This window comes from Mytilus edulis, chromosome 9, assembly GCF_963676685.1.
Source record: "Mytilus edulis chromosome 9, xbMytEdul2.2, whole genome shotgun sequence".
NCBI classification, from domain to species: Eukaryota; Metazoa; Mollusca; class Bivalvia; order Mytilida; family Mytilidae; genus Mytilus; species Mytilus edulis.
This window is the reverse complement of record NC_092352.1, coordinates 9,097,769-9,113,824: the sequence shown is the minus strand read 5'-3', so window position 1 is coordinate 9,113,824 and position 16,056 is coordinate 9,097,769. Positions and strand designations below refer to the sequence as shown.

The following is a 16,056-nucleotide window of genomic DNA, read 5'->3' as shown; positions in this document are numbered from 1 at the left end:
GAATTCCAAAACATATTTTGACAAATAATATCGCGCCTGAAATTTCTAAAATTTTCTTCAACAATAGTTTACATGTTTCCGCCGTCATAAGTAGACGATACAGTCAGTCAAGTGACTACATGGAGCAAACTAATGAAATTCTAAATGTATACTCCGATTTTAGTTTTGATGTACCATCTCTTCAGTCACTACAGTTACACTCACCAGACGGACAAGACCATGGTAGTCAGTTTCATTATGTTTTTTCAAGAGAATCACCCTATCCGTTATTTGGAGAATTGCCAGCATGGTTTAATAGGTCAGAGCATGGAGCTGAAGTTATATTCATGTTTACTAATGAATTAACCAACATAACAGAGGAAAATAAACCTTTGTCCAAGATATTAATGAAGTACTGGACTAATTTTGCAAAATTTGGGTTAGTATTATAGTGCAGAACACATCATGATTTGAAAAAGTACAGAGGGCATAGCACTCTCCCTATCAAATGTGCCCATTATTTTAAAACGAGGTCAAGGCACTACTAGTATCCCTATTTAATACTCCCCTGATATGAAAGCGTATAGAAGGCATGGCACTCTCCCTATATAATTTTCCAATTCTGGTCGAAATGGTGTTTCAATTACACTTTACAAAACCCCAAAACTTTTAGATTAAAACGGGCAAATAAACAAATTACGTCATAACTATACGGACATTATCATTGAAAAATATGGAAATAGTGCAAGAATTAGGCAGGCATCAATCAATTGCAACACATGATATTTATTAAACTACAAAGTAAGAAATAAGGTATGAATTGGACATATGAGTCGGATGGACAGCATACATGAAAAATCTCATCACGATGAGTTCAATTATGTATGTCAATCGTGTTAATAAAACTCATCTGTGTCCACGATATAAATTAACAAATAGGAACGAAAGAAAAAATGTAAGAGAAATCATACAAACTTTTTCTCAAATTCTATAAGACGATCTCTCTAGAAATTGTCAAAGATATTCTCAAATATATTTACATCAAAATTGAATAAAGATTAAGTGTATTGTTTCAGAAAAAGGGAGAAGGTTTGGATCCATTAAAACGTTTAATCCCGCTGCAAATGTTTGCACCTGTCCTAAGTCAGGAATCTGATGTACAGTAGTTGTCGTTTGTTTATGTAATATATACGTGTTTCTCGTTTCTCGTTTTGTTTATATAGATTAGACCGTTGGTTTTCCCGTTTGAATGGTTTTACACTAGTAATTTTGGGGCCCTTTATAGCTTGTTGTTCGGTGTGAGCTAAGGCTCCGTGTTGAAGGCCGTACTTTAACCTATAATGGTTTACTTTTTAAATTGTTATTTGTATGGAGAGTTGTCTCATTGGCACTCACACCACATCTTCCTATATCTATGTATTGCACGATTTATATACAACAAAACCTTTAAATTCTCCTCATGTTTTATTTCTTACAGAAATGTTAATGGTCCAGATTTACCACATTGGAAGGAATTTGACAAAGAAAAGGGACATTTTATCAATTTAGACACGAACATTACATCAGGTCAACATCTCCATGGCAACAGGATGAACTTCTGGTTGGACGACATTCCTATCCTTCTACAAGACGGAACATCTGCAGCATTAAACATTGACTATAAATATTCAGTATTCATTAACCTGTTCTATGTCATGTTCACTTTCATGGGATGATGAGAGAGAGAGAGAGATTTTATCATATAAAATACTTCTTTCTTTTTTTTTATGATTATATCTTTTTCGTAATATCTTGTCATATATTTTTTATTTGAATCGGTTGTTTCACTTTGTTATCCAGTCATCTCACCTTTTCCTAAAGATATAAAAGATATAAAAAAATATTGTGAGTATTTAATTATTTATCGCTGATGCTAGCTGCATCAACACTTTAAATAAGAGGTGATTCTATTTTTAAACATTAAGTTCTATGTATTATGTAACAAATCTATGCATTCATCAGCAACTACTGAGAGCCACTGGCTGGTAAACAAGCGAACAACACTTACATACATGTTATGAATGTTGATCTTTGAAAGATATACAAGGTAAGTAAGTGTTTATTAAAAACATTTTGGAGGTATCCTCGATTTTGACTTTGCACTGTATAAAGTTAAAACATTTACTTTGACTCAGGTGTCGTTCGTTTTTCAATTTTTTATTTCATTTGTCCTTTTTGCATTATACTACCTTGTATTATAACTCATTCTATTAAGGTAACACGATACCAATTTTATAGATATTAAAAATGTTTGCCACAAATTTGCAGTAAAACAGAAAATAGTGTTTGCAGGTGTTTTTCGCTAGCTGCAAACATCCCGCAAACATTGCATCTTTTTTGCTGCAAGCGTGTGGCAATTTTGCAGAAAGATCAGTATTTACATTAAAATTGGAAGACAGTTAAGATAATAAAGAATGTTTGCCGCAAGATTGCAGAAAACTTTGACCATTCTATATGTTTGCCAGAACATTGCAAGAGTTAAACAATATTGATTGGGCATGTCTAGTTGATACTTCCTGGAAGCTAACAATTTGAAATTGTTGGCTAGGTCATGTTGATTGTGTTTGATAAATGTTACATATAAGAGACCAAGGAGGCATTTTGGTGAAATAACAGGATATTCAATATGTTATCTTGTAAGTAAAAATTATTCATAGAACTGTTGATTTAATAAAATGATAAATGTCACCATCATACACAATTAAGTTAACAACTACAAATGTATGTGTTTAAAATACTCTAGCTATTGTAAGATGGAATTTTGTAAATTGATAAAGATTTATACTGTTTTAAAAAGTTCTTTTCAATTCTGTATCAAAATTACTACCTATACTCATTTGAGATTTATCCTTTTTTTTATTTCTTAAAACTGCTAGTGGTATATGATATCATTTGAGAATGACACCCCGACCCCTCATTCAAAAATGAAATACATGTATGTAAATGTATTTCCTTAATTGCTAGATAACATTGCAAGTATTCTTTCGATGACTGTTTGTATAAAGGCAGGAAGTTCTTTTTTCCAATTTGATGTGTAATTTGAAAGAGATAAATTGAATATGTCTACACATGTATGACATCGGTAACGTTATTTGAATATAATTTTCTGTGCAAACTCTGCCTATGTTACAAACGACGAAGATTTTTTGTTTGTTTTTGCACATGAATCTCAAGTAGTTATCAAAGGTACCAGGATTATAATTTAGTACGCCAGACACGCGTTTCGTCTACATAAGACTCATCAGTGACGCTCATATCAAAATATTTATAAAGCCAAATAAGTACAAAGTTGAAGAGCATTGAGGATCCAAAATTCCAAAAAGTTGTGCCAAATACGGCTAAGGTAATCTATGCCTTGGATAAGAAAATCCTTAGTTTTCGAAAAAGTCAAAGTTTTGTAAACAGGAAATTTATAAAAATTACCACATTATTGATATTCATGTCAACACCGAAGTGTTGACTACTGGGCTGGTGATACCCTCGGGGACGAAACGTCCACCAGCAGTGGCATCAACCCAGTGGTGTAAATAGTGGTCAAAGGTACCAGGATTATAATTTAGTACGCCAGACGCGCGTTTCGTCTACATAAGACTCATCAGTGACGCTCATATCAAAATATTTATAAAGCCAAATAAGTACAAAGTTGAAGAGCATTGAGGATCCAAAATTCAAAAAAGTTGTGCCAAATACGGCTAAGGTAATCTATGCCTTGGATAAGAAAATCCTTATTTTTCGAAAAATTCAAAGTGTTTTAAACAGGAAATTTATAAAAATGACCACATTATTGATATTCATGTCAACACCGAAGTGTTGGCTACTGGGCTGGTGATACCCTCGGGGACGAAACGTCCACCAGCAGTGGCATCGACCCAGTGGTGTAAATAGTTATCAAAGGTACCAGGATTATAATTTAGTACGCCAGACGCGCGTTTCGTCTACATAAGACTCATCGGTGACGCTCATATCAAAATATTTATAAAGCCAAATAAGTACAAAGTTGAAGAGCATTGAGGATCCAATATTCCAAAAGGTTGTGCCAAATACGGCTAAGGTAATCTATGCCTTGGATAAGAAAATCCTTATTTTTCGAAAAATTCAAAGTTTTGTTAACAGGAAATTTATAAAAATGACCACATTATTGATATTTATGTCAACACCGAAGTGTTGACTACTGGGCTGGTGATACCCTCGGGGACGAAACGTCCACCAGCAGTGGCATCGACCCAGTGGTGTAAATAGTGGTCAAAGGTACCAGGATTATAATTTAGTACGCCAGACGCGCGTTTCGTCTACATAAGACTCATCAGTGACGCTCATATCAAAATATTTATAAAGCCAAATAAGTACAAAGTTGAAGAGCATTGAGGATCCAAAATTCCAAAAAGTTGTGCCAAATACGACTAAGGTTATCTATGCCTGGGATAAGAAAATCCTTAGTTTTCGAAAAATTCAAAGTGTTTTAAACAGGAAATTTATAAAAATGACCACATTATTGATATTCATGTCAACACCGAATTGTTGACTACTGGGCTGGTGATACCCTCGGGGACGAAACGTCCACCAGCAGTGGAGATTCTTGTCATGCACATGATCAGTAATATAATGGTAATACATGTTTGCTAAAAATATACTTCCTTGCAAATACTCCCGCTCGGTATAGCTTTATACCGGAAAATAAAATCACGGAGTTAGTTCAGCATGTCATGTAAATTATAAAGTATATATACATGTTTTCTTTTTCATCCAATGATACATATTAGTTTGGGTCCAAAGCAGCTTCTAGTTTTCTTTTCGACTTTAAAAACACCTTCAATGACTCGAAAAAGGGAGAGATAAACTGGGTATATATCAGACTCAGAGGAACAAACAAATTAAAGAAGGTGATCGATGAATTCAAGAGGAAATCCGGACAAACAAACTAGACGTGTATTAATTTAATATCATGATGATTTGTTTTTCAATTGAAATGCAACCCGACAACATCTTTTACTTTTTTTTCTTTTTCATAGTCCTAAACTGCCTTCAATTAAGCCTTAATGAGTTCGTTAAAAACTATAATGCCTTCAATTTAGCCTTATTATGTTCGTTAAACTAAAATGCCCTCAATTTAGTCTTCTATTGTTCATTAAAACTTAACCGCCTTCAATTTAGCCTTAATGAATTCGTTAAAACTATAATGCCTTCAATTTATCCTGAGTTTATTTGTTCAAACTAAAATGCCTTTAATTTAGCCTAATTTTTTTCGATAAAACTAAAATGCCTTTAATTGAGCCTCAGTTTCAAGTATACACATTTCTGTTTTACCTTCATGGATAGGTTGTATAGATTTACACATCATCGATTTAATCCAAATTTATTCGAGATTAAAAGTAAAGTGACGGCCAGTAGACCACTCCGGATGAAAGAGGGACGAAAGATACCAAAGGGACAGTCAAACTCATAAATCTAAAACAAACTGACAACGCCATGGCTAAAAATGAAAAAGACAAACAAACAACAGCACACACGACACAACATAGAAAACTAAAGAATAAACAACACGAACCCCACCAAAAAACTAGGGGTGATCTCAGGTGCTCCGGAAGGGTAAGCAGATCCTGCTCCACATGCGGGATGAAAATGGTGTCTGAACAAAACATTTAAAATCGGATAATGCGGAAATTATTTCGCACAAATATATTGAAGTAGAATTTATGAAGTGTGTATACAACTTTAAGTTATAGTTATTGACTAAGCAAGTCGGTATATGTTATTTAATCTGCACAGTTCGAGTGACCCTGCTTAACCCGAACGACGAAGGAGTTCGGGTTATTGGGTCATCTCGTGCTGTGCAGATTAAATTACATATACCGATTTGATTGGCCAATAACTGTTTTAACACATGACGCAATCAATTTACGTGAACGTTTTAGAAATGTGGACGTTATCCCGCAATCCACGGATCCTATGAAAGTTTCTTGTAGGGTAAAGAAAGGGGGAAATACGACTTTGGTAAGTTTTAAATTAAATATTTTTCTTTATTTTAGGCTTCTTCTAAAATTACGGCGATTTAATAGTATATATTTTTTATCGTTTCCGTTAGATTTATACCCAATTTTTATTTAAATTGGTGACGATTGAGACTTTGACAAATTGGGTACTTTCAAATCGGTGTATGAAAAAAAAAATCATAACTGAAAGGGTTATTGAGTTTAGATTAATTGATTTTGAATTTCTTTCCCTCAATGATATGCTTAGAGAAAAAAGGAACCGAGGAAGATGTGATATTACCTAAATTTAAAATGTTGAATAAACTGAAAATACGTTACTTTTTCAACACCTTTTACTCCCTGCAACCCCCCAAATTTCTTTTGATCTACTGTATTACTTTTTAAGACACGTCCATCTAAATGAAGTCTTATTAATCTCCAGCTAATCCCCCTGTTTTAAAACAAACTTAAATATGATCCTCATTTAATTCGTTCCAAAAATAGTCACTTTATAGGAATAGATATTCAAAAAGTCGTTATATAAATTCCATTGAGTCTAAAATTAATTCAAATCAGATTTCTTTTATTCGGATATCCATTTCTTTTTTTTTTGGCAGAAATTAACAAAAATTGTTTTAACTATCTTTATGACTTTAAAACACTGATTTAAGATTTACGTTGTACACAAAATATAATAAATTATTTTATATCCCAGCTTAGATAAAAAAAAAAAAAAAAAAAGGAATGAGAAACCTTTCTTTTTATCCTATTTTGAATAAAATTAACAGTACCAATTTTCTTGCACTAGATGGTCATTTCGACAATACATGCCTCTTCAGTGATGCTTGTGACCAAAATATTTGAAATCCAAAGCGTATATAAAAGATGAACAGCTATAATCCAAAAGGTCCAAAAAGTATAGCCAAATCCGTGAAAGGAATCAGAGCTTTGCATAAGGGAGACTACGATGTTTTTTTTCAAAGTTTAATTTCAAGGTAGAAGGCGGATTCGGGGTTGAGGGCGAACAGGTCGTTAACCCTTGGATTGGACAAAGTATCGTGTTTTAGCTTAAAATCGTCAATGTTGTCTTTAGTCTCTCTACACTCGGTGACATATTTTTTTTAATTTAACGGAATAACGCCCCTTTCGAAATCCAGGAACCGCCCCTAAAGGTAAAAATAGATTTGAACTGTGCAGTATATCTGAGGTAGTTAATGCACACCTTTGCTGTGCATTATCCAGATTATAGCACAGTAAGAACAAAGATATTTTACCCATGCCATGCCATGTGTTAACTATATATGCGGACTATTAAACCAATGATGAACAATAAAAATATTGCGCACTTTAAATGTTAAATAAGGACCCTTGCAGCAACTCTTTCTTAGTGGTTCATAGACGGCTACGCATATATACCTCTACCAAGACATGTGTTTTGCATGCACACGTATAAAATTTGCGTATTGAATGTTGTTTTCAATTTAGACTTGTTTTTTTTATAAATAAATATAAATGTACATGCATGTTGAAGTTAAAACGCCTGCCAATACAACCTCAATGTTCATAACAGAAAATTTATTGTGTATAAAAAAGAAGATGTGGTATGATTGCCAATGAGACAACTATCCACAAAAGACCAAAATGACACAGACATTAACAACTATAGGTCACCGTACGGCCTTAGTCCACATGAATTTCGTAAAAATTGGCATCTGGTATTTTTTAATTTTTTAAGTGGAGTCAAAAATAATCTTCGTCTGTTTGTTATTTCATTAGGCGAGTAATTTATCGCCTATTTAACAATACAGATATAATGTTCTGGCTATTTAAAAAAATTTAACACTAATGAAAAAACAATAACCTTCGATCTCAACTTTTAAATATTTTGCACCATCTTTCGATTCTTCGATCAGGCAAAAAATGAAGTTTAAACATTTATTCTAAAGGGAAAGTCATGATTTATTCTGCAGGTAGGGTAAACTTCTAAAGTCGATTTTTTTTAGCTTGGTCATTCAACTATATATCTTAACTTGAGACAGAGGTGTACCAGCACAACATAAGAAAGATATTAAAAATATCAGATGGGTCCTAACTCATTGTATCGGAGGTATTTAGCACAACACTAAGAGTACACGCCGGTTTCAGTGGTGTTACTAAAAGCGATTTCAATTTTTTTTCAACTTATAAATTAACCATGTTTTCCCGTCGTCGTTCGTTAATTTTTTACAAAATTATTTTCCTTTGAAATTACTGGGTCCATCGCAACCAAACTTAGCCAAAATATTTTTTTTTTTTAAATTGTCCAATTATCCTTTCTGCTAACCAACATGACCGACAGGTTTTAAATAGGCGATAGAGGTAAAATGCATGTTTGGTGAATTATCTTGAAAATATCTGGCAAAACCCGAAATGTTTTCAGAATTTTTCGAATCACCGAATATATCTACTTAGATTAGAATTGTCAGACGGTTACAATTTTTTTTTTCATTTTGCCTATCTTCAAAAAAGAGAGACACAAAGTACGAAAGGATGTTCAAACTCGTAAGTCTAAAACAAGCTGACAATGCTTTAATTAGCAAAACACGAAAATCGACGAAAAGACAAACAACAGTACACAAATACAACATAAAAAAAACAAAAGACTAGGCAACTCGAATCCCACTAAAGATTGGGAGTGATCTCACGTGCTCAGGAATGGTAAACAAATCGTGCCGCACGCCCGTCGTGTCGCTCTGGATGAGTACACTTATACTACGAACAGCAATCAAGATCCGCAAATACATCAATATGGTCAAAATACAGTCAATTCCTAATAAGAGTGATTACTAAGAAATGTTTTTTTTTCTATTATGTTTTTGCGTTTTTTTTAACAGGAAAAAATCTACAAATATCGCCATAATTGTTAGTCAACCCCAAAGATATTAGTTATTACCTTGAGGATCTAAATCGAGTTTTTGCATATTTGCGAGAACTTTGGTAGATGAAGAAAACTGTAAAAAGCAAAAACTATTTGCAGGATTGTGAGTCTGATTTCAGATTGAAATTAAACTGACAACGCCATGGCTAAAAATAAAAAGACGAACAGACAAATAATAGTAAAGAAGACACAACATAATCGAACATACACAAAATACAAAAAAAAACTAAAGACTAAGCAACAAGAACCCCATAAAAAACTGGGTGATCTCAGGTGCTCCGGAAGGGTAAACAGATCCTGCTCCACATGTGACAGGCTTATGTTAGTACAAATCCGGTAAATAGTCTTATTCGATAGTCACATTTGTGAAAATGGAAGGGTATTGTAGTTAAAACATAAGGAACATATCCGATATCATCTTTGAAACGGTAACTACATAACGGTCAACTTACTCTTGATGGCGTCCATAAAATTAACGAAGGGATGATTTCAATTTCACCATTTGAAACTCTAGGTTTAATAGCTTCCTTGTGAGCAGCAATCCTTTATCAAGGAAATCATGATAAGAAATACAAGCACTGGAATATCGTATCAATTGGGAGATATATACTCCGTATGCACTATGCAGGCGCTGCTGGAATGTTGCACATATACATGGAAAGTTCACAATTAGGAAGCTAAAATCGTCTCTTTTGTCGTAAAATTTTGTTTTCAACCGACCCTCATTGTCAATATCTAGATGTAAGTTAAGATATGAGGCAGGTAGTCCTGCTTATCTAGTTCGATGGGATAGAGTCGTTCAACATAGTCATCAAATTTTGTATTATTTAGTTAGAGATCATCATCTCAATAGCTAACTTCTTATCTTGCTTCATAAGAAAGTCCCGTATGAAGCCAGCCTCATAATAATAAAGAAACAAGTCGGCAAGAAGAGGGACACAATTGGTTCCCATTGGATTTCCGATAGTCTGTTGAAAAACACGTCCTCCAAACAAATATGTTGTCAATCAAGAAATCAAGTCAGTTTCAGAGAATTTTTTGTTTGAATCTGAGTAATTCTTTACAAAGTAGGATTTATCCCTCCCCAAGACAAAATACTTGTATCTACGTTCGCCATTCCTTCACCAACATATCCGAAATTGTCATTCTATTATCTATAACATATCATTTCTTGCTCTTATACAGTGGCAGGTTGTTAAAAGTGGTGTTAATCACAAATAAGGAACCGATCATTTTATTTCCGAAAGAAATCTGCGTTCTTTAAAATGGACCTCCACTTTATAACTAGCTAATGTAATACATCAAGAAAATCAAGAAAAAAATAATCATCGCGAAGTCCGTTAGAAAGGCCTAAGCGCGAAATTAAGTATACCCGAAAATTATGGCTAACAGTTTTTTAGGATTGTTTTACATTATTACGAAGGGGCCCTTTTGTACCTTTGCATGTGGTATTATTAAAGGCCTAACGGTGATCTATTATCTTTGCTAACATATGCCTCTGCTGGAAAGTTGTCTTATCATTTTTATGTTGGATTAATGTACTTCAAACTTTACACTGTTGCTGAATAAGAAACCTTTACAGGGTTTTATTCATACTTTAAAATGTTACACAAACAAATTATGCATGCACTCTAGAGATATTGATGTATAATTATCGCTAAAAGTAGGTTTTTACTTAAGGTACTATTTTTAAAACCTGTTCAGATCGACGGAACGACGAACTTAGTGTCGACTTAACGTTCGTCCGTTATGTCATCGTAACATAAAACGGTGGTGTTTTTTCATAAAGATAAATACATTTCAAATGATAAATTTCATTTCAAACCCTTTAAGGAAGGTGCACAAGCTAATGTCCATTGTATTTACGTAAAATGCATATGTGCAAACGAAATCTGGAATCGAATCCAGAAAAGTTAACGATAATTGAATCAGCTAATCACTATTATGGTCATTTCAAACAAAAGTGTGAAACATTTTTTGCTACATACTTTTTTAAATGTTACAAAGAAGAAAGTGAGTGTTTTAAAGTGCATGTTATCCTGATGAATCGTAATAAATAAATCTGAACAGCTGAAAGATGCAAGAAGTTGACATTCTACACTGTTAATTTTTGTCAGTATATAAGTAATGATTTACACGTACCGCCGTGAGCTTGATTCGACCACGTACAAGATCGTTGGCCAAGTCATCAGTCTTTGTGTTTATTGACTGACGATACTGTAGCTTTAGGATGTGACAATAAGACTTAGTCACTATAAACATTTCTATTTCCTATCATGTCTTGGTCGTATATAGTGTTATGTATAACTGCTTCTGTAAGTATAGTTTTTTTTAAGACTTTGTTTTCTCTTATTTATTGTTAAATATAGAAATAATGATAATTTGTTTATAAAAAAACACACAGAGGAATATTGAAAAAAATTATGCAGACAGTTTGCATTTTTGAAATGAAAATTGACTTTGTGATTTAATCATTTACAGGCGGCTCGATGATGTTTTTTCATTTAGCTATGCCACTTTTGCTTGTTGTGCACGTTGAAGGACTAGAAATACCAACAACCATTAAGACAAGTCTTGGACATTTGTTAGGTGTAAAGTATACAGAGCCTTATACAAAGAAAACAGTTTACGAGTTCAGAAAAATTCCATATGCCATACCACCAGTGGGGAAAAGCAGATTTACAAACCCTTGGTTTTATGGTCGTTGGCTTGGGACACTAACAGCAACAAAGTTTGGTCCATCATGTTATCAAGACATAGAAATGAGTACAGCTTTTCTGTCGAATACAAATATATCAGAAAACTGTTTACATCTGAATATATATGTTCCAAATAATATTTCCAGAAGAAATGATTATTCCGTAATGGTTTGGATTCATGGTGGCAAATTTGATAAAGGTCAGGGAATGACCTTCAGGGGAGGAATGTTGGCTTCTATTGGCGATGTCATTGTTGTCACTGTTAATTATCGTCTAGGAATATTTGGATTTTTGAGCACGGGTGATTCTGCAGCTCGTGGAAATTATGGATTTAAAGATCAACAAATAGCACTTCTATGGATACGAAGATATATTAAATCGTTTGGAGGAAACCCAAAGTCTATAACGGTATTTGGCCATTCTGCTGGTGCAATGAGCATTGCACTTCATGCCCTTATGACTAAAGGTTTGTTTCGCAGAATGATTCTACAAAGTGGTTTTGCCACCTCGCCACTGTCTTTATCCACCAGTGTACCAAAGTATACAAAGAAAGTTGCCAAACTGGTCCGTTGCTGGAATAATGATAATAATCTGGTTGTTGACTGTCTCCGGAATATAACAAGCAAGGATTTACAAAGTGCATATCGAGATGTGATAAGTAAAATTGACCATCCTACATTGTCGCCACCATTTGGTCCGGTCATTGATGGAAAACGCATCACTGATAACCCGTCTAATTTATTAAGAAATTCGACTAATTTTAATTCAATTGATCTGTTAATAGGAAATGTTGTAAATGAAGGTTCAACTTATGTTGAACTTCTTAATAAATACCAAAAGTCGTATAATTTTAATATATCGAATGATATACCGAAACGTATACTTTGTAACCATATAGCACCACTGCTTGCAAAGGATATATATAGTAACAATCAAGAACTAAGTCAAGCAATATGTAACCGATACGGCAATGGTTCTGATTTGCAAGAACAAACTTCAAATCAGCTTGATTTTTATGGTGATGTGATGTTTAATATCCAAACAAAACGCGCTCTAACCAGCCATTCAGAGGGAAATTCAAGTAGTAAAACATTTCAATATATGTTTGCACAACACACGGATTTAACACAGACTAAAATATTGCCATCATGGGTTAAGGGACCTGTTCATGGTAGTGATATATATTTTGTTTCTCCTTTCCTTGAATTGATGTCACTATCAGATGATAATAAGAAAGTAGTGGAAGCTGTAATGAAGTACTGGACAAATTTTGCTAAATATGGGTAAGTGACAAGCGAATATAGTATATATTTTATACATATAGATTGATGGTTGCTTTTACTATATTTATATTTTTACCAAACATATAATAGAAAAAAACACAAAGGATATGAGGTATCGATCCACTAACTCTGATGCCTCGTTTAGTAAATCTCTTTAAATTACATGTGTTCGTAATGGGACACTAGTATATTCCTGCTCCTATCATCATACCTTTTATTTGTCAGTTGTAGCCATAATTATGTGTCTGTTAATCCAGTTGACACCAATAACTAGTTTTTTTGTTTTTAGATTGATAGTAATATTGTTCTTGTATTTTTAAATATTTGCCACTGGAAATGTAGTCAATTTAAAACCAATCAGTAATCATTACTTTTAACAAAATATTATAAAAATGGATCGTATATCCCCCAATCACATAATAGTTATATACGAGTAATTTACGGATACGAAAAGATAAGATAAGAATTTTATTAGTCTAATCAAAAACCCATAAGGGCATCATTTTACACCACAATATGATTGGAAAAAGCAAAACGGAAAACTAATACGGTAACCATACTATAACTCTGTGAACAGGATCTAGCTTGAGTCTGGTGGGTCAGGGTTTTAAAATAACTTACCCATCTTTGGTATCTGCAACCACAGGTAAAACCCATAAACCTCACCGCGAGGAATGGGTCGGTTATATGATGCAAATAAATACTCGAGGGGGAGCAACACGTAGCCTATAAACGAAGAGGTGGTATCAATAAATTTTGTTATTAAATTATTAAATTTATAAATACTAAAAGCTAAATACAGATAAATATGCAAAGGTCGGATGTATCTAATGTCCTGTTTTTTCTTGCTTTCATATCGAAATCGCCTCTTAAGGAAAACCTGGCATTTTTTGTTGGTTTTAATCGTGTCAGATCAAATGGGTCACTTGATGTTCAGTTATTTCTTCAAATTTACAAAGGCCCAAATCCATGAATGAGCAAGCTTCAGATTTTCCGTGTCCCTCAACAACCAATCATGCTATCGTTTTTTTCTCTGGTTGGTAAAAAGAAATAATGCGTTTAAAATAACTGAAAAACTTATCTTCTTTTCACAAAGTTCAACTTTTTTTAACTTCATTTTTACTTGTTTGGCTTTATAGATATTTTGATATGAGCGTCACTAATTAGTCTTATGTAGACAGACGTCTGGCGTACTAAATTATAATCCTGGTATCTTTGATAACTACTCTTACTAGACTTTGAAAGCAACAGAAAAGGTGTAATTTGTTGTTCAATAAAAGAAAGCTTACACATAAGTATACATCGATGATCTTGCATCTCCGCCGCAGGAATTTTCAATATTTAATAACAGATTAACTGCCCTCGGGTCGATCTGCAAACCCCCATGTAAATCTTCGTACGACAAAAAAAAATCATGTTTACATGTACATTGTGTTAAAGACCCATCGGTGACTTTAAGCTTTGTTTTGCTCTTTGGTCGAGTTGTTGTCACTTTGACAGATTCCTCGTTTCCATTCTTAATTGATACAAATTCAACCAAAAACTTTTCTGAAGCAATAATAGTTGGAAACAATACTTACAAAGATTGATTGATTGATTGATTGATTGATTGCTGAAAGCTTGATTTTGTTATTCATTAGTAGGATAATCGACATGGACACATATTTTGTTATTTTTATTTCAGGGATGTAAATGGTGATGACCTTGCTCCTTGGCCAGAGTACGACCCTACTCATCAGAAATATCTACAGATTGATGTTAATATGACATCCAGAAGTAAATTGTATGAATCACGCGTCGATTTTTGGTTGGAGGAGGTACCAAATTTACCAAAATTAGGAGTAACTGTAGAAAATCTGTCAAGTTCCATTTCTGCCTGTACAGTTCTTGTATTTTCTTTTTCTTTGGTGCTATTATTTTCATTGTAAATAAAATCAAATCTTCCGTATTCCGTGGTAGCAGAATTCACATTCTACAACAATTTTTATTGTTTACAATATAAAAATAAGAGATATGGTGTATTGCCAATGAAAAGACTATCTAACAAAGTTCAAATGAAGTGTATCTAATCAATTACAGGCAACTGTACGACCTTCAGCAATGAGAAAAATGTGTTTGATGTAATTTATTTGCGTATCATATCTTTATGCATAACTTTTATTTATAAGTGTTTGAAACATGAGACTAGTAAGGATAGAATTAATGAAATGTTTATAAACGACAAACGTTACATTTGATAGTAAAAAAAAACACAGAAGAAAGGCCAACAGCAACATAATTTGTCAACCTTTGTTTGATAATGTGACAACAAAACTATTTCCCTCAACACATACACAATAAACGCCTTACAAAAATTACCAATTGATGACACTTAGTGGAAATGTTTTTATATATTGTTTATCATGTTTACCCAATAAATTATCTAAAATAATAGGAGTTGTGGTATAATTGCCAGTAAGAAAAAGAAAAATAAGTATCTATAGGCGGTTAGGTGAAGGACAAAAATAATTTAATGTTTATAAATGATGAACATTTATGGTGTGTGTGGGGGGGGGGGGGGGGGAACAGAAGAATGAACGAGAAAAGAAACAAGACAGGGATGCCGGGAAAAATCAACAGTCACCGGGCTTCGATATGACAAAATATGACACATTTCAAACGAGAAAACATATGACAATGAAGGTTATACAGATAGGCAGACAGTAACCAAAGATAACCACTAGATTAAAGGTTACTTGTTTTTGACCGGTACATACTTATCTAAGTGTTTGTGAGCTCTTATAATAAGACTCATGACACACAGTACCGATCTGAGAGTAAACAGTTACTGGAAGATAGTTTAACACATTATTTCAACTATATATAAAGTAATAAACAAGGTTTCTCCCGTAGTTGTTTCTACATTTTTACAAAAAATAGTCTTCTCTTAAACTACTGGCCCAACTAGAACCAATCTTGACAAGGAGTATCTAGTTAAAAAAATTGTCCGACGATCCTGACAGCGAAAAAATGGCCGCCTTGGCAAAATATAGAACATAGAGGTAGAACGTATGTTTTGTCTATTAACTTGAAACCCATTATACATTGTTGTGCGTTTGTTTTTCTACATTGGCTAGAAGTATAGGGGGAGGGTTGAGATCTCAAAAAACATATTTAACCCCGCCGCAATT

The 16,056-nt window shown here is 33.5% G+C and overlaps 1 protein-coding gene across 1 annotated transcript; it reads left to right on the top strand.

The window, feature by feature from the left end:
- The first annotated feature begins 1,958 nt into the window (after positions 1-1,958).
- Positions 1,959-14,935, top strand: LOC139487596 (liver carboxylesterase 1-like). The gene is made up of 3 exons (XM_071272494.1): positions 1,959-2,065; positions 11,386-12,886; positions 14,571-14,935. The coding sequence occupies exons 2-3, from the start codon at positions 11,394-11,396 to the stop codon at positions 14,812-14,814; spliced, it is 1,737 nt and encodes a 578-aa protein (XP_071128595.1). The 5' UTR covers positions 1,959-2,065; positions 11,386-11,393; the 3' UTR covers positions 14,815-14,935.
- Positions 14,936-16,056: the final 1,121 nt, after the last annotated feature.

Bases quoted from the DNA above. Each gene is read 5' to 3' on its own strand.
- LOC139487596 (XM_071272494.1), top strand. From the start codon at position 11,394: ATGATGTTTTTTCATTTAGCTATGCCACTTTTGCTTGTTGTGCACGTT. The intron at 12,887-14,570 runs GTAAGTGACAAG...TTTTTATTTCAG, and splicing joins ACAAATTTTGCTAAATATGG to GGATGTAAATGGTGATGACC.